A 23964-nucleotide genomic window follows, 5' to 3' on the forward strand; every position below is an offset into this window, starting at 1 on the left:
AGGGCCGCTTTCCTTTTACGTCTATACCAAATATATTTGCCAAGAACTGTATGCTAGGATCAAGGTTCAAATTTGTGTTTTATTGTTGCATCTTGTATACAGGTACATAATGATATATTACCTTCCTATTGTATTGATGTACTGTATTCCCTGCTTATTGTATTGATGTATTTATTACCTGCTTAGTGTAAATCGCTTTGGATTAAGAGCGTCTGCTAAATACCTAAACTGTAAACTGTAAGAGTAAAGCATAATTCTGAATTGTTATTTACAAGCATGTAAATCTGCAATATTTGGCAAATGTTCCTCCCCCAGAATAGGCATGCAAGTGGTATGAAAAATAAAATAAAATAAAAACTAAATAAATAAACGGGTGTGAGGGTACTGAAAGAGCGACGAGAGAAGAGGAAGACGCACAACGCATTAAAAGAGGGGATCAATCGCGCCCAGACAGGCGTGACACGATGACGACTCCGGTGACAGAGGGAAGTCTGCCCTTCAGCAAGACTGAACGCCAAGAAACGCAAACACAAGATTAAGAGTCGCTCGTCTCTCTCTCTCGCTTGCCTTTGATATGACACGTCACAATGCAGCTAATTTGTTGAGGAGACACTAAAAGGAGACGGGGAGAGAGGAGAGAAATCTCACAGTCCTCCCCCTCTTATTTTATTATATTATTTATTTTCGCTAAGAGGAAATACAATATCGTAATCATGCTGTGAATCCGGAGCATTTGTGTCAGTTTTCGGATTTTATCCCCCCCCACACACACACACACACTTTAATCTTCAAGAGCACAAATCTCCTCTGTCGGGTGGAAACCTCATATGTTAAAAAATAACTGTTACTTTTTAGGATTCAAATTCAAAAAGGGCAAAAAGCAGCGGATCGACAAGCTCAAAGCGCGTCGCCTGCGCATCTGCTATGTTTGATGCTTTTGCGTGATGCTGTAGTATGATCAAATATGGCAGTTAATTTATCAAAGCAAAATCAAAGACTCACTACTGGTACTTACCGGCACAATCTCTCTGGTCATGTTGCACTTCCTCTCCAGCAGCTCATAAACATACTGGGTGATGATCTGGTGGAGAGAAAGACACAAACACACACATTTGAAATGTTTAGTTAGGACCACATAAACAGAAGTACAAGGATGCCTTCATACAAAGGTCATAAACAATGACAGTGCAGTCAGATAATATGAAAGAACAGCCAGTTACAAAGAGCCTAAACGGCAGAACATTGTTACATACAGTACTTATCAGAACATTGTTACATACAGTACTTATCAGAACATTGTTACATACAGTACTTATCAGACAGAACATTGTTACATACAGTACTTATCAGAACATTGTTACATACAGTACTTATCAGACAGAACATTGTTACATACAGTACTTATCAGAACATTGTTACATACAGTACTTATCAGAACATTGTTACATACAGTACTTATCAGAACATTGTTACATACAGTACTTATCAGAACATTGTTACATACAGTACTTATCAGACACAAGTGGACACAAATCAAGGGGAAAGGAAACAACACCTCCACCAGATTGAGCGGCTTCCTATAATGGCTGACACGGAGCAGGTGGTGACTGTTTGGCCCTCCTTTTGGAGAGGCCTGCCATTTGTAAGCCCCACACAACCAACTTGTACACATGCCCTAGGCTGCCAAAGATAAAAATTAAAAGTTTACATCTGTAGCCTAGCTGTGAGATGGTCTGCACTAGCTGTTGATATTTCAGCACTTTTCATAGAAAGGCTTCTTCCAAGCTGTAGTTAAAAGTGCAGCCGACACACACACACACACAAGCGTGCGCGCACGGCCGTGGTTATTTATGTCCCAGCCTAATGCAATGAATACATTTCTATTGCTGTTGACACAGAAAACCCCATGGAGAGAGAGAATCCAACTATAAGTTCTGTGCAACAGTGTGTGTGAACTAGTAATAGAAACCATCGCTCCACTGTGTTTGCACACCAGAATACAAAATACCATACAGAACAGTCATTTGCCCTCTGGTGTGCGCGGGCGCGCTCGTCTGTGTGTGTGTGTGGGTGGGTGTGCACGGGCGCGCTCGTCTGTGTGTGTGTGTGTGGGTGTGCACGGGCGCGCTCGTCTGTGTGTGTGTGTGTGTGTGCGTGCTAGGGATGGGACGATACGCAATATTATCGTTTATCGGGATAAAAACACTCACGCTAATCGTTTCGTGGAGATTTAATTTATCGTGATATCGTCCTCCGTCATGCACTGGGGATCAATTCACTTTTTATTTGCCGAGCTGCATATCCGGTACCACTTAAACCCTCTATAATTGGTAAAAGGTACTTATAATATATGTACTTGATACAGTTTTTTTTTCTCCAACACTGTAGCCGATCTACAAGCTCACAACGTGTCACAACGCAACGCGTTGTGAGATTGTAGATCGGCTATTTTTTGGCAAATGTTCTGCCCCAGGATAATGGATTGTGATTATCGCGGTAATATCATAATATCGTAAATTTATTTTGTCACAATAATCGTGATATGAAAGTTTCATATCGTCCCATCCCTGTGTGCAGTGTGTGTGCAGTGTGTGTGTGTGTGTGTGTGTGTGTGTGTGTGTGTGTGTGTGTGTGTGCGTGTGTGTGTGTGTGTGTGTGTGTGTGTGTGTGTGTGTGTGTGTGTGCGTGTGTGTGTGTGTGTGTGTGTGTGTGTGTGTGCATGTGTGTGTGTGTGTGTGTGTGTGTGTGTGTGTGTGTGTGTGTGTGTGTGTGTGTGTGTGTGTGTGTGCGTGTGTGTGTGTGTGTGTGTGTGTGTGTGTGTGCATGTGTGTGTGTGTGTGTGTCGGGGGTCTATGTTTGCCAGCAGAGGAAATCTCCTGTACAAGCACAGGGCTGATGTAAGTTATGTTTATCCCCGCAGCCCCGGCTCTAAAGAACCTTGTATACCAGAGTCATTCCAACCCCGGGCCAAGACTTTCATGGTTCAGTGACATCAACAACTTGCAACCCTCCTTTTCCTCCCTCCCCTCCCCTCCCCGCCTCTCCTGTTCTGTTCTTTCTGTTCCATCTCATCTCCCCCTTGTTTCTTCATTTTTTCCTTTGTCCCGCTAAGCTGAGAACATAGGAGAGGGGGAGTAAAAAAACTAGTCAGGGTACTTGACTGTAATTTTTGACAAGTGGAGAGAGAGAGAAAGTGGGAGGGAGGGAGAGAGAAGAGAGAGAAGAGAGAGAAAGAGGGGGAGCGAGGGAGAGGGGAGAGAGGAGAGAGAGAGAGTTTGAGTTTAAAAGACCTTTACCAGTAAGACTCCCTAATCGGGAGATAAGCGACCGTCAGGTCGCAGCATGATTTAAGAGCAAAATGTGTAGGAGTAGTGTCCACAAATGTGTTTGAAGATATCGGCCTGATCGTGGCGTGGGACAGATCCATGTTGATGAAATGAGTGTATACTGTGTACCGATTTGCGTGATTTTAGGGCAAAATTTGTAGGAGCAGTGTCCAAAAATGTGTTTGAAAAAATCGGCCTGATGCTGTCGCTATATGGGACAGATCCATGTTGATGACATGAGTGTAGACATACTGTGTACCGATTTTCGTGATTTTAGAGCAAATTCTGTAGGAGCAGTGTCCAAAAATGTGTTTTAAAAAATCGTCCTGAAGGTGGCGCTAAATGGGACAGATCCACGTTGATGACATGAGTGTATACTGTGTACCGATTTGCGTGATTTTAGGGCAAAAATTGTAGGAGCTGCGTCCAAAAATGTGTTTAGCAAGAATCTGCCTCATGGTGGCGCTAGAAGAGGGTCATGTGTGAAAGTGGAGGTTGTGATTTTTGGCAGACAAGGAGTGTGTGTGCAAAATTTGGCATGGATCGGGGCAACGGTTGCGGAGATATGAGAAGGGCAAAAGTGTGACGTGTGACAGACAGACTGACAGACAGCTGATCGAGGTTTTGATAGTAAATGCGACCTGACGGTCGCAATTAAAGGACAACTTTAAATTGTTTTACAACAAGGGTTCATATTTTAGATTGTAATTAGAGAAAAGAAAGATGAGTGTTTAAATGTTTTCATTTACTACTTTCTATTATTTTAGCAATTTTAGTGTTTTGATTTCAGTGGTTAGGGGCATGCGTACAAGTGGCTAAATATGTCTTTTTAGACACAATAAGCAGGCGAATTCTTTATTAAAAACCCATTTTCTGCGATCGTTTTACAGTTCATGACTTTCTCCTGTATGTGAGTACAGGAGAAACATATGATAATCCATATGAATACCTACCAGTAAGACTCCCTAATCGGGAGATAAGCGACCGTAGGTCACTTATCTCCACAAATAGGGCAAAAATGTGTTTTGCCAAAATCTTCCTGATCCATGTTGATGACATGAGTGTAGACATACTGTGTAGTGATTTTCGTGATTTTAGGGCAAAATCTGTAGGAGCAGTGTCCAAAAATGTGTTTTTAAAAATCGGCCTGGAGGTGGCGCTATATGGGAGAGATTCATGTTGATGGGATGAGTGTAGACATACTGTGTACCGATTTGCGTGATTTTAGGGCAAAAATTGTAGGAGCAGTGTCCAAAAATGTGTTTTGCAAGAATCGGCCTCATGGTGGCGCTAGAAGAGGGCCATGTGAGAAATGAGGGGTGGGGTCTCCGCGCCGGCAAGGCGGACGAATAGGTACCGGCCCCGGCTGTCCCGGTCGCTCCTAGCCGGAGTTACAGCATTTTATGTGAGCTGCAGTGTAGGGGGTCCTCCACTGGGGGCGCCACAACTTTTGCATCCAATCTGGAGCACCAGGAGTGGGTGGTCCCCGGGAATTCCCCTTGAGCAGCCCCGTTGGGGTGGTCATTTGGTCAGTTTAGCACATTTGGTCATTTTTTACATCTGGGGGTCCCCCAGGGACCTGGGGGTCCCTGGAGCGCCGGGGGTCCTTGGAGGTTGTAGTTTGGCAGGTAAGGAACGTGTGTGCAAAATTTGGCATGGATCGGGGCAACGGTTGCGGAGATATGAGCAGGGCAAGAGTGTGACGTGTGACGTGTGACAGACACACTGACAGACAGACTGACGGACTTACACTTTGTGCAGGGTTTGATAGTAAATGCGACCTACGGTCGCAATCATGAACACCACGTGCCTTTTCTTTGCAATTAGCCACGCATATTCATTCCCCCAACCTCACTTAAAATCTTCACATCTACCTGCACATGGGCCTCTTCTAGCGCCACCATGAGGATGGCGACCTGACAGTCACTTATCTCCCGATTAGGGAGTCTTACTGGTCCATGTGAATACCTAAATCAATAGAGATACTGTGTACCGATTTGCGTGATTTTTGGACAAAATCTGCAGGGGTACTGTCCAAAAATGTGTTTTGTTCAAATCCACCTCCTGGTGGCGCTATAATGGGCCCAAGTGAAAGATTTGGGGCAGAGGTTATTCTCTGACTCCCATGCAGGGGGTGTGCGTGCAAAGTTTTCGCTGCCATCGTGCCAACGGTGCCAGAGATTAGCTGTCCACAGACGGAAGGACGGACACACGGACGGAAGGACGGACGGACGGACGGACGGACGGACAGACAGACAGGGTGCAAAACATCGTCTCGGCCATGCCTTTCAGCCTGACGGAGACAAAAATGTATGTTTATGTCCTCACAAATATAGTAAGTAGTAAGTAAGTAAGGGTTAACTCAGCCATAGCCGGGCGCCGCGGCAAGAGAGCGCGTCCTATCCTCAGTCACGCTCTCACCCCCGTCGCGCAACCACGTAGGCTACCTCAAGCGCACACACACACACACACACACACACACACACACACACACACACACACACACACACACACACACACACACACACACACACACACACACACACACACACACACAGGTGTAAAGTAACTACATTTAAGTACATTTACTTTAGTGCTGTACTTACAGTAAGTACAGCCGAAATGCATTGCGATTTGACGCATTGTTGTGAGCTTGTAGATCTGTTATTTTCAAATATTTTTTACTTTAACTTTTTGTACATTTACTCAAGTACATTTTTTTATTCCTGACAGAGTATTTCTACATTGCAGTATTGATAATTTTACTTAAGTAAAACAGTACTTTTTCCACCACTGTGCGCACACACACACACACACACACACACACACACACACACACACACACACACACACACACACACACACACACACACACACACACACACACACACACACACACACACACACACACACACACACACACACACTAGTAGTTACTAGTAGTTAGGCCTGAAACAATTGTTACATAATAGTATTTTTTTTTTAGATAATTTGAAACATTTTCCATATTCCATATAGTGAAAATAACAGCGGTGCATTGTGAGCTTGTCGATCGGCTATTAAAGCTTTTAAAACTAAAGCTTTCCCCACAATGACAGCAAACATGAAAGCCACAAGTATAGAGCCCTGAGGGACTCCTCTCAACCAGTGGTTAAACCCACTTTAGTTTCAACCCGGTGAACATTCTTAAAAACATCGTAAAACTTTCAAATATACTTCCAAACCTAGCGACAAGGAGCAGTTCCATTTCTGCTATTCGTCGTACAATGACGTGTACCGGGGCTATAATGGGTAAAACCCAGATGTTTAGAGAACAAAGCATAATGCCTTTGCAACTTTATAAAAAGCCATATTTCAGGGAATGTTTTTTTACTAAATCTCCCCGTTAATACGCTCGTCTAGACCACAACAAAAGGCCGGGACGCGACCCCTGCATCGATATAGACCCATGAACTTCAAATGTGAACGCTAATAGTCGTAATCATAATAACGGCCGTGCTCTTTTTTATGCCCAGAAGAAAAGTCGATGCTAACTGGATTTTGCTCTAAACAAAACAACAACAACAGCAGCAGCAGCAGCATCAGAATGGCATTATGAGGTATGAGACCCATATTAATGTGTTATGAGAGCCAATTGTGTGCCGGTGGCGGACAGACTCGAGGAGATGACGAATTCTACCATTTGACCTGTGAATGGCTGGGGGAGGGGGGGGGGGGGCATGGCTAAGATAGAGGCACCACCTTCCCACACACACACACCATTCAAGCTAATTCACAAAAATGTCAGCCGGTCTGATGAAGACTAAAACTATTGTGTCGTCGCCGCCGTTATACGCTCGGGTTTTAATGTCATCAATAAAAGCCTTGCAGGTAATTTAATTTGTGCAAAAAAAAACGCTATTTGTTTCGGAGAGAGAGAGAAAGAGAGAGAGAGAGAGAGAGAGAGAGAGAGAGAGAGAGAGAGAGAGAGAGAGAGAGAGAGAGAGAAAGAGAGAGAGAGAGAGAGAGAGAGAGAGAGAGAGAGAGAGAGAGAGAGGGATGGGTGGGACTGGACAAAAAGTGGACTTTAAAAAGGTAATGTATGCTGCAGTGGTTCTCAACCTGTGGGCCGGAGGCTGACTGGCGGACCGTGATGATGTGGCAAGTGGGCCCCCAAATAATTGGCTAAACACTAAGATATTAAGGATTAAATGACACTGATATGGTATTTAAAAAAGGGGGAAAAAAGTTTTCACTGTGATATACTGATGAATGAATAGGAAATGAATGCACACTACTGTACGTCAGTTCCATTGATCCAAGACAAACTTTTGCCATGGACATGCAGATGAGCAGACAACTAGAAGCTGTGCTCTTCCGAGCACAGGTCTCCACCAGGCCAGGCGTCCTGGTGGTGTTATAATAGGCCAATTAGTTAAAAGGGTGGCATGTGTTCTTCACCAATCTTAAGCCCCGTTTTCACTGAGTCAAACTTCTGGAAGTTTTTTCCAAAATGACGGCAATTTTGAAATTCACGCCATGTGAAAACGGCCACTTATTTTGTCTTCCGTGAGTTTTGGTGTCCCAAACGTGACGGGAAAATACCTAGTAATTTTTGCCTAAAGTCCCGGCAGAATAGAAATATCCCCACAGTGAAAACGGCATACCGTGATTTTTACTTTTTTCGGACAAGCAGGTGCACGCAAGGAGCCAATATTAACAGTTAAAGCATTGTAATTGGGATTGAAAGCTTCAGAATCCATATTGCATTCGAATGTTATGTAAGCCAGCCAAACACAGAAGACAGACTCGAGAAATGCAAGCTTAATGCTAGATCAATGCATGGTTCAAAATTATTCTATAGCCTATTTGTAATTAAGCTGTGTGGGTTTTGATACAAGTCCGCTCTGGAGACAGGAGCGCGATGCGCTCGTAATGTGATAAAAGCTGGAATCTTTACCAACTTTTTTTACGGTACTATAGCCTATTTTTTGTCTGAGTGAGACACAATGCGCTCATTTGGCCGTGATTTTTGCTGTGATGAAAGTTGGAAGCTACCAACTCAAAGAGCGTAACTTGTTAAATCCATTGGTGAGAGAGAAAAGGAGAGACGAACAGACGTGACTCGCTGCTGCTTTAGCAAGCGATCAAGCGTCCAGACGCAGACGGTGTGGTAAGCACTGGTTGCCATGTTTGCTAATTATAAGCGACTATGGTCTTGATTTCCGTAAAGTTGCTTGTATGTATTGATCGTTTCTGGCTGCTTTTTATTTGTTGTGATCTTTTAGATCGGTAATTGTCAAGTAGCTGATGTGGCGATGCTTATAGTTTTAAATTGCTTTTGTGGCCTAGATAATATCACTTTTTGGGGCTTATTTTCGTACACCTGGTTGCTTATTTCTCTCGCAAAGTCTGGCAACACGGATTTTCATTCCGTGACGGTTTAGTAGTGAAAACGATGTATTTTATGGCGATGCCAGCATTTTTGCTCATGTGAAAACACCCAAAAAACAAAACTCCCGGCAAGTTGAAAATGATTATGCTAATTATTTTGCAGGAAAAATTCCGGAACTGTAGTGAAAACATGCCTATAGACCTTTCAAGGCAGTCGGACGCTGCATGGATGATATGAGGCATTGTGTTCCAAAAATGTGTTTTGCTAAAGTCTACCTGCTGGTGGCGCTATAACAGGCCAATGTGAAAAAGGTAGCATAACGTATTCCTTCCACGAATTACGTCCAACCGAGGAAACAACCCTGTCTGGTGAAAAGAAGCTACTTGGACTCCTTGTGAATAGAAGGAAGCATAAGGTCAGTCTGTTGTCTCCCCAGGTTGGCATAGGGAGAATAGCACCCAGGATTACCTTCGATAATTGACACCGGGTGAAAAATGGGTTACAAAATAAAAATAAAATAAAAAGATTCTCAAGAGACCCTGCACTGATTCCAGAGAAGACTGAGAACCACTGATCTGTGGGGTTTCAGTCTCATCATCATGGTACATAAACTAACCCTAATAACTATCTGCATGCGCTCTCATACTGCACACACACACAAGATACACATTCAAATGCTCACACAAGATACACATTCAAATGCTAACACAGGTGCGCGTGCATTGCAAACACCAGGGTATACGCACATTCACACCAACACTAACCAAGCATAACTGTACTCGCACACACACACCTGCACAACTGCTGCACTCTCAAGTGCGCGAACGCGCGCGCACACACACACACCTCCCGTGTGGGCCTCTATGGACTGCATCTCAGAAGCTGATCAGCATAATGGAAAAAAAGTGTCTTTGTCACCTAATTATCAATGTGTTATTAGTGCTTTAATGAAAGGCCCGCAGGAGGCTGCAGTAAGAGGCTGTTTGGAATTGGAACATACATGAAGTGTGTGTGTGTGTGTGGGGGGGGGGGGGGCAAAGTAAAGTAACTGAGACGATTTACTACTGTACTTCAGTACGATTTTGAGGTATTTGCACTTGAGTATTTCAGTTTCTAGTACTTCTGCTCCACTACATCTCGGATCCAAATAATTGTACTTTTACTCCACTACATCTATTTTAAAACGTTACTTTGCAGATATAAATGATTATATTATGAAACATACATTAATACACCTCAGCCCCATTTTATACCTAGGCCCTTTGAAAATAGCCGATCTACACACGGCGCTGCGAACTTGTAGATTGGCTATTTTCAAACATTTTGTACTTTTACATTTGGTACTTGTAATGAGCTTGGAGCTACTGAATGCCCTTTCACCTTTTTAAGCACTCCTCTAAGCCGCCCGGAACCCTCCGTAGGTTTGCTAGGCCCACAAAGTTACCAGATCTCTTTTTAATAAACACTGTCACTAACACTACACTATACCTTTAAGTTAACACAAACAGGTGTTATAACCTTTCTCATTTGTATAAACCTACTATTACTGTATATGCACCTATTACTGTACGAATACAACTTTCTCTGAATAAAGACTGAACTGTCTATGAGACCCTCTTTAACTGGTGAATATTATTACCATCTACAGCGACTTTATTTTATAGACCAAGAATATTGCACCTTTCTTGAGAAATGTAGACCATAGGTCTGGATGGAGAATGCCAAAACCACAAAGACAATATAAAGTGTGAAACTGTTACCTTGTAGCTTTCTCCCAGGGACTGTTTTATGGAGAAAAGCAGCTTGACTTATTTGATACAAAAGAGCCCACTGCGGACAAACTGTCCGTCCGGTTAGGGTTGGGAATTTGTATTTTATTGTCTGCCAAGCATACCCAACTGACACCTGCACGCGCAGTGTCAGTCACTGAGAAGGTGAAAGACTTTTAAATTAAGAAAATATACTTGTTGATTCTTACCAAAAGTCTAACTCAGCTCCACAGCCAGAAGTTGCTTTGAGTGCCCTGAGGTGCTAACACCTCTTTCCCATGGAAGCGGAACTTCCCCGAAGGGAAGTTAAAAAGTCAAAACCTTAAAAGTTGTAAACTCTAGAAAATGAATTCAGACAGACACCAAGCAAAAGTGAATTAAAAAGCTTTAGTGAATAAAAAACAGTTACAAATTATAAGCTCACCAATACAGAAATTGGTAATGAAAATTAACAAAAGAAGTACTATATAAGTACAGAGTTAAACACTCTCTAAGTAGACAGAAAAGAACTGCCGGTGCAAAGTCCAAAAATTGCACTAAGTCCAAAAAGGTAGGCTTCCTTCCAGCCCCCGAAGGGGCTGGTAATAGCTACAACAACTCCAAACACACTCTTCAGACTTAAGCAGGAGACACGGAGCAGTCTCCTTTATACAGAGGTCCGTCGCGTCACACTTGGCGTGATTTACACACAGAACATATTTTAGCACACACACGCTGTCACGCGTACATGCACGTACATGCACTAACACGCACATCTTTGCAAAATCAGACAGTCAAGGTCAGGCTAGGACTCCCCTATTCATGCGAGATTGGGGAGTGTCCGCTCTCGTTTTTAGAAGTCTCTGGGAAACCCGCTCTCCCCCAGAATGTCATATCTCATGTTGACAGATAGAAGATAAGAGCTCGTTAGCGTGGCCAGCTGCGGAGTCCAAACAAGTTCAAGGCCATCTTGGTGCTCGATGCACGAACACAGAACAGCCCCGTCAGCAGCCCGTCCTTCTCTCTCCATTCAGTACACACAGTGCATAGGGCCTCAAAGGACAGGGTGCCACATTCTTGGGGTCACAGGCGGGACCCCTAACACCCCCTCTGGCACCCTGGATCCTCTCATCCGCAGCCACCATGGAGTCAGGTGGGTAGAGTGAAGTGTCTCGGGCGATCTTCCGAATCCCAAGTTGGGGCTCCTCCAACTTCCCTCAGATCATCCGGGGTCCTAAAACAGCCCCCAGACAGCCGAAACGGTTCTGGCCAGCCGCCTGTGTCTTGACGGTAGCCCACACCATGCCGTGCTGGGAACGCACCTGTTCCTCCGTGACTTTAAAGATGGACACACAGGCGGGGTCGATGGAGCGCAAGTTGTCTCCGACCTGGTGTTTGAGGATCACAGACGTCTTGATGGAAGCGGCTTTCATCACCCAGTAGTCATCCCAGGGGGGCATCATGAACGGCTCCCTCCGGGGCAGGTGTCCTCTCCGGATACCCACGATCTCCTCCCAAGTCTGGGGGAACTTAAGATCATCAGCTCTGAGTTTATGGCCATTGGTGCCATAAACTGCAGTCTTGGCATATTAGAGTCCTCATCGTCAGACAGAGACTCTAATGCAGGCATGATTGCTAACTCCCAGACCCCATCAGAGGGTCCAGGAAGCTCAACAGGCTCATCCATAGGTGCCTGCCACTCCGGTTCTCCTCCGGCGGGTCCTCAGCGAGCAAGCCAGGCTCCGCAGGGTCTGTACCGAAGAGGACGTCATCTTCCATGTCCCACCGGCGAATGATCTGGTCGTGTTTCTCCTTCTATGCAGTACGTATAGTGCATATGGTTTCAAAGGACAGGGTGCCACATTCTTGGGGTCACAGGCGGGACCCCTAACACCCCCTCTGGCATTTGCATTCGGCCAGGGCAATGCCCAACCATTAGCAAGAACATCTGACCACAGCTCCAGCGGTCGTAACAGGATAGGCTGCCAGGACGATGCACAGTCCCTACAGGACGTAGCACCCCGGGCAAACCAATGCTCTACATCCCCTGGGTCCCTCCTTGGGCCCAGAGGTAAAGGCCTCGCCACCAGGGCGAAGGAGAGGCTTGCATGAAGCCTTCCCTGGCCAACTTCACCACACCATAGGATACGCCTAACCAGGCGCTGGCACTCTTTCCAACTCCACTGTCCCCAGGTGGCGGGGACCGTCCTGGCGCTACACAGATCAACACTTTTTGTCTGGCGCACTCCAAAGCAAAGGGCATCTCCTTACGAGAACCAACAGTTACCTGCCCCATGCCTGGCGCAACCTCTCCATCCCTAACTAAGGGTGTACTACCCGAAGCTTCGGCCATTTCTCAGTGCTCACCTGGTCTTGCGAACTTGGTCAATATGTACTATTACCGAGTTCTCCAACCTAAGCTGAGCCGATGTGGGCTCGCCCCGCCGACCGCTCCCGAGGGAGCGTTGTCTGCGGCGGTGGGATTGGCGGAGTCCATGCCCAAATAACTTAGGTTGGTCGCAAAGTCGTTATAATATTATTAGATGTTCTCAACTGCTATTTTATCTAGTTCCTAGTGGAGGTGTTTTTACCGATTACTGGCCGTCTGCTGCGCTTACAGACCTCCACTTCACTCTGTTCAAAATCTCCGACGCTCTGGGGAGTTTTGTGAATAAAAACACTTAAACCTTGATAATATTAACTATCCTTTACTTCCGTAGTAAATAACTATATTCCAAGGGTCTCTCGGCTATTCTTTATGTGGCAGTGGACACGAATTTAATTAATCAATTACTAATCAATAATCAATCAATATCCACCCAGGGACGCCATGTAATGAGCTTGGAGCTACTGAATGCCCTTTCACCTTTTTAAGCACTCCTCTAAGCCGCCCGGAACCCTCCGTAGGTTTGCTAGGCCCACAAAGTTACCAGATCTCTTTTTAATAAACACTGTCACTAACACTACACTATACCTTTAAGTTAACACAAACAGGTGTTATAACCTTTCTCATTTGTATAAACCTACTATTACTGTATATGCACCTATTACTGTACGAATACAACTTTCTCTGAATAAAGACTGAACTGTCTATGAGACCCTCTTTAACTGGTGAATATTATTACCATCTACAGCGACTTTATTTTATAGACCAAGAATATTGCACCTTTCTTGAGAAATGTAGACCATAGGTCTGGATGGAGAATGCCAAAACCACAAAGACAATATAAAGTGTGAAACTGTTACCTTGTAGCTTTCTCCCAGGGACTGTTTTATGGAGAAAAGCAGCTTGACTTATTTGATACAAAAGAGCCCACTGCGGACAAACTGTCCGTCCGGTTAGGGTTGGGAATTTGTATTTTATTGTCTGCCAAGCATACCCAACTGACACCTGCACGCGCAGTGTCAGTCACTGAGAAGGTGAAAGACTTTTAAATTAAGAAAATATACTTGTTGATTCTTACCAAAAGTCTAACTCAGCTCCACAGCCAGAAGTTGCTTTGAGTGCCCTGAGGTGCTAACACCTCTTTCCCATGGAAGCGGAACTTCCCCGAAGGGAAGTTAAAAAGTCAAAACCTTAAAAGTTGTAAACTCTAGAAAATGAATTCAGACAGACACCAAGCAAAAGTGAATTAAAAAGCTTTAGTGAATAAAAAACAGTTACAAATTATAAGCTCACCAATACAGAAATTGGTAATGAAAATTAACAAAAGAAGTACTATATAAGTACAGAGTTAAACACTCTCTAAGTAGACAGAAAAGAACTGCCGGTGCAAAGTCCAAAAATTGCACTAAGTCCAAAAAGGTAGGCTTCCTTCCAGCCCCCGAAGGGGCTGGTAATAGCTACAACAACTCCAAACACACTCTTCAGACTTAAGCAGGAGACACGGAGCAGTCTCCTTTATACAGAGGTCCGTCGCGTCACACTTGGCGTGATTTACACACAGAACATATTTTAGCACACACACGCTGTCACGCGTACATGCACGTACATGCACTAACACGCACATCTTTGCAAAATCAGACAGTCAAGGTCAGGCTAGGACTCCCCTATTCATGCGAGATTGGGGAGTGTCCGCTCTCGTTTTTAGAAGTCTCTGGGAAACCCGCTCTCCCCCAGAATGTCATATCTCATGTTGACAGATAGAAGATAAGAGCTCGTTAGCGTGGCCAGCTGCGGAGTCCAAACAAGTTCAAGGCCATCTTGGTGCTCGATGCACGAACACAGAACAGCCCCGTCAGCAGCCCGTCCTTCTCTCTCCATTCAGTACACACAGTGCATAGGGCCTCAAAGGACAGGGTGCCACATTCTTGGGGTCACAGGCGGGACCCCTAACAGTACTTTAAGTATATTTGATGCCAATACTTTCGTACTCTTACTCAAGTACATTTTGAATTCCAGACTTTTAATTGATATGAGGCGTTGTGTGCTTGTAGATCTGCTTGTGCTTGGAGATCTGATATTTTCCCTAGTTTTGTGCGACAATCTTGTAAGATAAAGCAGAACATTACTTTGAGGAAAAAAACGTGCACATTTGAAACTTGGAGATACAAGATCTTTGCCCGACACGACAGTGACGATATATTCCTCTCAGGAAGGGAGATAAAACGACAAACGGAGACAACTGGAGATGTTTATTTCCTTGGAACAGCTCTGAGGGTGGTTTCCACTAACAAGGATTAAGGCCCTAAATCCACTTAAAATCACACTTTTATCTTTTAACCCATTTAGGCCTAGGATTATTGACTGCTTTAACCATTGAAAAATAGCAGATATACAAGCTCACAGCGCGGCACCGAGTGCCGCGCTGCGAGCTTGTAGATCTGCTATTTTTGAAAAAGTCGTGAAAATGTGTGCAAATCTTTGAATATAATGTATTTTCAAAGCGAACGTTTGTAACTCAAATTTTGCCTCTGGGTGGACCCTGGGACTAGATATTTTGAGATGGGGGTCCGTGGCCAAATACATATCATTTTGGGGGTCCTTCACATGAAAAGATTTGAGTACCACTGACATAGTAGTCTCTCAAGAACAGACTAACTGAGCTCCAGTTAAGTGAAAAGGACCTTTTCTTTGACGATGGCTGGCCAGATTGTTGACATACAAACATCGTTTTTTTCAAAAAATCTTAGAAGGATTCAAAAGACACTTATGTAATCGGGTCAAAAATCTTATTTTCACGGATTTTTCAAAAATAGCAGATCTACAAGCTCGCAGCGCGGCACTCGGTGCCGCGCTGTGAGCTTGTATATCTGCTATTTTTCAATAGTTAAAGCATAACATATTGCGTCATAATGTGTTCAGGCCTAAATGGGTTAAGGCCCTAAATCCACTTAAAATCACACTTTTATCTTTTAATCATGTTGCATGAAAAATGTTAAAGCGATGGATTAAATCCAACCCTAAATGTAATTTAAACCTGGATGTAATGTGAGATTTATGTTTCGCTTTAAACAGGGATTATTCTTAATCAGGCTTGATCACCCAAAATTCTTAGACATGGCATCAAAACCATAATAAAGCATTAATTCCAAACTTGTCTTCGGGGTGTTTTAGATGAGACGACAGTGTACTACCTACTGTACGGTTGAGAGAACATCAGAGGCGATAGTCGTCGTAGGAATAGAACGTGTAGACCTGTTTGAGTTTTATGAAGAGGATGCATTTCTTCAAAAGAGGCCGAGGCACAATTTATTTTTATTTGTAATAAGGCTGGGACTTTAACTGATTAATTGCGATAAATTAATTACAGAAAATGTACGCGATTAAAAAAATTCACGCATTTTAATCGCACTTAGTTTTTGCACCACAGAACCTTCAGTTTCGGGCATACCGATCATAGCGATGCACCAACCAAGAAGAGACAACAAACGCAAAGGGAGAAGTAGCCGATCAGAGCGCTTTGCTTGGCCCAGTGGATGCGAAATTTAGATTCACTCGTACAACAAAATGTGTTTTACTTGAAAAAAAAATGCTTCTCAGGTCAAATATCGATGTGCGATTCAGATGCGATTAATTGCGATTAATTAATCACAGAGCCTGTAATTAATTAGATTACATTTTTTAATCGCATCCCAGCCCTAATTTGTATATATTCAAGCATAGCAGGGGTAGACAACCACCTCTTAAAATCTAGCAGGTGACCAGCCTTTAAAGGGATATTTCATTTTCAAAAAAACCTTTTGGAAATGTCTAATCAAGCTTTTGGGAACACCTGGGACACACACACCTGCATACGGTATGTGCTCAATTGTGCCTGCACTTTTGCACAAACCTACCGGCAAGACGCCGTAAGGGCGAGAAGGGACCTCTCCCTAAAGGGCAAGGTTGCGCACATGGGCGCACGCCCAAGGGCACGTGCACGCATCCGCCTGAGTGACATCAGACTGCTCTGGCATGGGATCAACCTTCCCTCTGCGTCCTAAAATACATATTTGCATTTTGGCCTCAGTCTTTGCGGCTGCTTCTTTGTCTTTTAAAGACTATTAATGCTTGTTTGTTTAAGTTGGACAAAATGTGGCCAAAATGTGGCCATATTTTCCCAAATATGGATGAGCTGGGATGAGGTGTCACACACTGTGAGACGCACAATTGGGCTTAATATTGATGACATCAGCTAGGGATCTCCATATATGGGCATAAAAGGGACAAGGACGGAATCAATGTGCAACATCATTGTGATGTCAGAACAGGTCAGCCATATCGTGATGTCACTGCGATGTCAGAAAACTGACAGGCAGACATGAGCTGGAGGCTTTCATACTACAGTAAGTAGTATGGTCTACTACAGCCGCAACAAACATTCATGCACACACACACACACACACACACACACACACACACACACACACACACACACACACAAACATATACATACACACATAGGGCTGTCACGATATGACATTTTACATGACGATTAATTGTCACTCAAATAATTGGCGATTAACGATTTAATTGTGTTTTTGTCATTGACAATTACATTTCTGTTTGGCTTTTAGGCTTTGAAGTTGCACATGGCAGATATGACACAAAACCTAAATACACAAAGAAATTACTGACATATTTGACAACTTACAACTTAAAAAATAACATTGATAGTGGAAATAGCCGATCTACAAGCTCACAACGCGTTGCATCGCGACGCGTTGTGAGCTTGTAGATCGGCTATTTCATTCACATTTTTCAACATTCACGATTATGACGATTATGACAAAATAATTGCGATAATGTCAAATAATCACGATTAGACGATTATGTAATAATTGTGACAGCCCTCACACACCCCTAATATCCTCTTGTGGCTTTTGTCCAGAGGCCTCTCTAAAAGCCACTTAGCGACAGGAAATGGAGAGGTTTATATGAAGGAACCCAAGGAGCTGTGGATGACTGACTGAAGCCAGAGAACAGAGAGACAGAGAGGGAGAAGTAGAGAGAAGGTTGTTTATTTTAACCGTTGAAAACCTGGAACGTGTCCGTGTCAAGTTTTTTACGATTTTAACCACTTTAACCATTATTTTCTGCTTTAACTATTGAAAAATAGCAGATATACAAGCTCACAGCGCGGCACCGAGTGCCGCGCTGCGAGCTTGTAGATTTGCTATTTTTGAAAAAATTGTGAAAATGTGTGCAAGTCTTTGAATATCTTTGACACGATCTTTGACCCCGACTTCTAAAATCCTTCCTCTGGATCAGTGGTTCTCAAACTTTTTCATGTCAAGGACCCCCAAAATTACATTTATTTGGCCGCAGACCTCCATCTAACAAATGATGACGATTTTTCAAAAATAGCAGAACTACAAGCTCGCAGCGCGGCACTGAGCTTGTATATCTGCTATTTTTTCAATAGTTAAAGCATTCAATAATTCCCGGCCTCAATGGGTTAAGAAAAGCGTGTGTACCGGGAGAGACACACTGGAGGTATTAAAATGAGGAGCGCTGTTGTGAATGTTTTCCGTCAATCCAAGGGAGTAACAAAGAGAGAGAGACAGAGAGAGATACCGCTGTAATTCCCATAAGGTATCTTTTTTTTTTTTGCTCTTCTGTCTGGGGAGAAAGAGAGAAGCTCTCCTGGGGAAAGAGGAGTTTCACAGACGGAGAGAGAAAGACTTCTAAAAGGATGACAGTCAAGTCTATTGACACAGAGAGCTCTCTCTCTCTCTCTCTCTCTCTCTCTCTCTCTGATACTAATGGGATTCTAATGATCTCCTCAGGTGTTGTGTGTGAGAAGCCAGCAGAGGGATAATTCGCTGATGAACTAGTGGATGATGCCCACCGTGGATGCCCGGGGTTGGCGACAGATGCCCGAGCCCCCCACCACACCCCCCACACACCCCCCAACCATCTCACCCCTTCCAATCTATTCTCTCGCTTTCTTTTTCATCTGTCCTGCCCCCTCACCGCATCATCGCCATCATCATATATCTCCTTCCTTCCTTCCCTCTGTGTGTGTGTGTGTGTGTGTGTGTGTGTGTGTGTGTGTGTGTGTGTGTGTGTGTGTGTGTGTGTGTGTGTGTGTGTGTGTGTGTGTGTGTAGGGTTTGGGGCCAGCATAGAGAGAGAGAGAGAGAGAGAGAGAGAGAGAGAGAGAGAGAGAGAGAGAGAGACGTGATGGCAGCCAGTGAATCAGGGCAGACAGCTGTCATTTATACTCCTCTCTTTAGAGAGAAGAACCTCTTAGCTTCCCAACAAAATGGTGTGTGACTGATATGGGGTTTGTATGGGTCCTCCAGACGCCATATAGAATGCACCACTGCTGGCTGCCTGGATGGCGAGCTAGCTAGGAGGCTGGCTGGCTGGCTGGCGGGCTGGGGAGATGGCCGGATGCCTGGCTGATTGGCTGGCTTGCGGGCTGGATGACTGACTGGGGAGATTGCTGGCTGGATGGCTGGCTGGCTGTGTAACCGGCTGGCTGGATAGATTGACTGGCTGGTTGAAGTGTACGAATGTTCCCACAATTAATACGTTGCAATGTGCTTCTAATGTTCGCACTGATGTGTAGAAACAACAAGTAAGCAAGCGATACCAGAGGAAAGGGAGTAGGAACAGAGAGAGAGAGAGAGAGAGAGAGAGAGAGAGAGAGAGAGAGAGAGAGAGAGAGAGAGAGAGAGAGAGAGAGAGAGAGGGTGCAAACAAAGACACAGACACCCAGAACCCAAATACAAAGAGACAGAGACAGAGAGTGAAGACACTTCAAGAGAGGCTGAAAGAAAGAGAGAGAGAGAGCGTCTAATTCAGCCATCTGGCTAGATTTACTTCATTACAATATTCTGAATGCCTACGTGTGAATCTGTGTGTGTGTGTGTGTGTGTGTGTGTGTGTGTGTGTGTGTGTGTGTGTGTGTGTGTGTGTGTGTGTGTGTCATTCCACAGATGCAGGCAGAGTGGAGAAGAATCCTCATTTATTAACAGCTTAATAGAGCTCCATCTGGGCCTGCGAGTCTCCAATCAGAGTGACTCGTCACGTCACGGCGCGCGCCTCGCCTCGCCACCAACTAGACGACAACCGACACCGGCCGTCATGGAGGAGGTACTCACCAGGGATGGGACGATATGAAATTGTCATATCACGATTATTGCGACCAAATAAATGACGATTTACGATATCATCGCGTTAATCAAAATATCACCAACATCCATTATCCTGGGGCAGAACATTTGCCAAAAAATAGCCGATCTACAAGCTCACGTGTCGCAACGCGATGCGTTGTGAGCTTGTAGATCTGGTAAGAGATTTGGTAGAGATTTGGCAAGAGATTTGGTAGAGAGTGAAAAAAAGACTGTATCAAGTACGTATATTATGCGTACCTTTTACCTTATAGAGGGTTTATGTGGTACCAGATATACAGCTCGGCAAATAAAAGGTGAATTGATCCCAGTGCATGACGGAGGACGATATCACGATGAATTAAATCTCCACGATACGATCATCGTGAGTGTTTTTTATCACGATAAACGATAATATCGCGTATCGTCCCATCCCTAGTACTCACATTTTGTACTTAAAGGGGCACTCCACCACTTTTCAACCTATGTTCATATAATTGGTCCTCACTCAAAAATAGCTTTTCTTTTTTTTTTTTTTTTTTTTTTTCAGAGGAGGGCTGTGGGCAGGTCAGAAACCCATAGTCTTGTGACATCATCGATTTCCAATCCAGCTTATAGAAACTGCAGGCTTTCTATTCCTGAAAAGTTGCAATTTTAAAGTGGAAGCCATTGTTCTCGCGATAATAAAAATCTAAATATTTTTTTCAAAAATATTGATTACATTTTTTTGGTGGAAAATGAGGATGTCACAAGACGATGCATTCTGAACTTCCCACAGCTCTCCTAGGAGACTTGGACCGAGTAGAAAAAAATTGTGATATTTTATCATGAACATTAGTGAGGACCTATTATATGAAGACAGGTTGAAAAGTGGTGAACTACTCCTTTAAGTAAAAGTACAAAAGTATTGACGTCAAAAGTAAAAGTACAGTAGGCTACTACATTACGCAAAGGTCCCATTTCACAAGTTTTGAAAATAGCACATCAATGAGTTTGTAGATCGGCTATTTTCAAGTGGCAGAAATGTATCCAAGTAATCTAATTTATTGCTGTATGTTTTGTAAAAAATAATCCAAATCTACAAAGTAAGTAGCAAAAGTTTTTCTTTTTTTTTTATATATAATTTTAAGCGAATTGGAAGTACCTCAAAATATTACTTAGCTTAAGTACAGTACTTGAGTACAGTACATGTACTTAATTACTTTGAAGTGAAGTGACCCCGCTAGAACAAATTGTGGTTCTCAAAGTGGGGTCCGGGGACCCCCAGGGGTCCTTGAGGGGGGTCCTAAGGAGTCCCCAGCAAACTATGAAACAGCTTAAATGTATATCTTAGTTCACTGTGCATTTTACACATGTGTGCACGAGCACACGTGCGTGCACACACACACACACACACACACACACACACACACACACACACACACACACACACACACACACACACACACACACACACACACACACACACACACACACACACACACACACACACACACACACAGCTTATTTAACCGCAATTTATTTGAGGGTTTATCTTCATATATTCTCTATGTGTTTGTTCGTTTAAAAAAAAAAAGCTTGTTCCATTTTATTCATTTTGGGAGGCTTTAGTACACTTTGTTGTAACTTAGGTGAGAGTTCATTATAAGACCCTTTGGGGATTTTTAGCTGCACCTTCACTACTAGTTTTGCATTTTGCTGCTTCATTGTGCAAATAAGCTTCACAATTGCACCTAAATAATGTCTCAGTTATTGTGGGCGAGTGCAATAAGTTCTTCATAACGAGAGAATGAACGCTACTAATCACAAAACATTCTAAGATATTCGGGACTTTTGCAAGCTACTGTATAACGCTATGCTTATTAGAAACTGCCACCCGGTTAGCAAAAACGTAGCCACGCTAGCATGACAAAGATTACTCATTACTCCGGGAAAAAAAATGCACAGTGCAGTGGTGTGCAATTTTCATGATAAAAAGGAGCAAGGGTGTCGCACCAAATTCTGGGCCCAGGATTCACTGCGGGCCCCCCATGAATGTTCTTCATAGGGGGAACTGGGAACGCATTATTATGCATTGTTTTGTGCTTTTAACTATTGAAAACTAGCAGATATACAAGCTTGTAGATCTGCTATTTTTGAAAAAACTCTTTGAATATTTCAAATCCTAAGAATTTTTGAAAAACCTATGTTTCTATGTCAGTGGTGCTCAAACTTTTTCATGTGAAGGACACCCAAAATTTCATGTATTTGGCCACGGACCCCCATCTCAAAATATTCAGTTCCAGGGACCCCCCCCCCCGAACGAAAATTTGAGTTACAAATGTTTGCTTAGAAAATACACATATTCAAAGATTCGCACACATTTACTTGACTTTTTCAAAAATAGCAGATCTACAAGCTTGTATATCTGCTATTTTTCAATAGCTAAAGTATAAAATAATTCCAGGCCCCTCCACCTTGGGCCCTAGTTACTCAGTCCCACTCCCCCCCCCCCCCCCCCCCCCCCGTGACACCCCTGAAAAAGAGTGCTAACTGGAGGCTGCTACCAATTTCACAGGAAGAAGTAGTAACTCATGCCTGGAAATGCATTTATGTACATACAGTATGGTTGGTGTGTAATGTGAGTGGGTGTGTGATTAGTGATAGGTGATCGTCTTCGTCCACTGCTGCCTGTACAGAACTGAGCATCACGTTCCAACTACGTGCCGTTTAACCATGAACAAGTGAGCGAGTCACAAAGTTCAGTGGACAAAGGGACTAACTGATGCCGTGGAAGAGGCATACAGAATCAACCTTTCCAGGCCGCGACCCCCAAAATAATCATATTTTAACTGTGGTCCCCCCCCCCCCCCACCCTGACGAGCACTTGAGGCATTGCATTTTGTATAACACGGTGCTGTTGTGAAAATAGCAGATCTACATGCTCACAACGCGAGGCGTTGTGAGCATGTAGATCGGCTATTTTGACAATGTCTGCCTCTAATATTTGACAATTTGGTCAATGTTAATGTTAATGTTAATTTGTCATTTTAGAGGTATTAAAAAGTCCTTAAATTGTCACTTTAGAAATGTGCATACTGTATATCCTCTATAAACTTAAACTTTATGTTGGTTTGTTTACTGTGGAGTGAGAAAACAATGTTTCACATTAAGTTAATCATCTGGGGAAATTATTTAATAATTTGGGGACTCGCCCTGGGGGTCCCGACCCACAGGTTGAGAACCACTGCTATAGAACATGCAGAGATACTGTAGATAGATGAACGAATGAACTGTGTTAGGGTAAACTACTTTTCAGGATTCAAAAACCTACAAGCTTGACACTCGGCGTGAATGCAGATACTGCTACTTATGATGCTCGCTACTGCTACGATACAATGTTTTCAGACTTCCCCCATAATGCATTGCCCTTGCATTCAGCCCTGAGCTCAGTGGTTCTGCTTTTTTTCCATCCATCCGTGCATCCGTGCATCCATCCATCCATCCGTTCCTCCATTCAGAAGAGGCTGAAGTGCAAATTGGACATCTGCTGCTGTGATGTCTGACAATACAGCTGTCACCTCTGCCTACATGTATGTATGTGTGTGCATGAGGATGCACGCACGCACGCACGCACGCACGCACGCACGCACGCACGCACGCACGCACGCACGCACGCACGCACGCACGCACGCACGCACGCACGCACGCACGCACGCACGCACGCACGCACGCACGCACGCACGCACGCACGCACGCACGCACGCACGCACGCACGCACGCACGCACGCACGCACGCACGCACGCACGCACGCACGCACGCACGCACGCACGCACGCACGCACACACACACACACACACACACACACACACACACACACACACACACACACACACACACACACACACACACACACACACACACACACACACACACACACACACACACACACACACACACACACACACACACACACACACAGTACTCTGCAACA

General features: G+C 44.0%; 1 protein-coding gene across 1 annotated transcript in view; it reads right to left on the reverse strand.

Annotated features, from left to right (window-relative positions):
- Positions 1-436: 436 nt before the first annotated feature.
- The window catches only part of arb2a (ARB2 cotranscriptional regulator A), a gene marked incomplete at its 3' end in the record, with an annotated part of 49857 nt that continues 26329 nt past the window's right edge, over positions 437-23964 (reverse strand). The window contains exons 5-6 of the mRNA XM_080737889.1: positions 1003-1081; positions 437-507 (exon numbers count right to left, since the gene is read on the reverse strand). Of these exons, the coding sequence (XP_080594015.1) occupies positions 437-507; positions 1003-1081 (150 nt within the window). The remainder of the gene's footprint in view (positions 508-1002; positions 1082-23964) is intronic.

The sequence above is a fragment of the Nannobrachium achirus genome (genome assembly GCF_963921795.1).
Source record: "Nannobrachium achirus genome assembly, chromosome: 12".
Lineage (NCBI taxonomy): Eukaryota > Metazoa > Chordata > Actinopteri > Myctophiformes > Myctophidae > Nannobrachium > Nannobrachium achirus.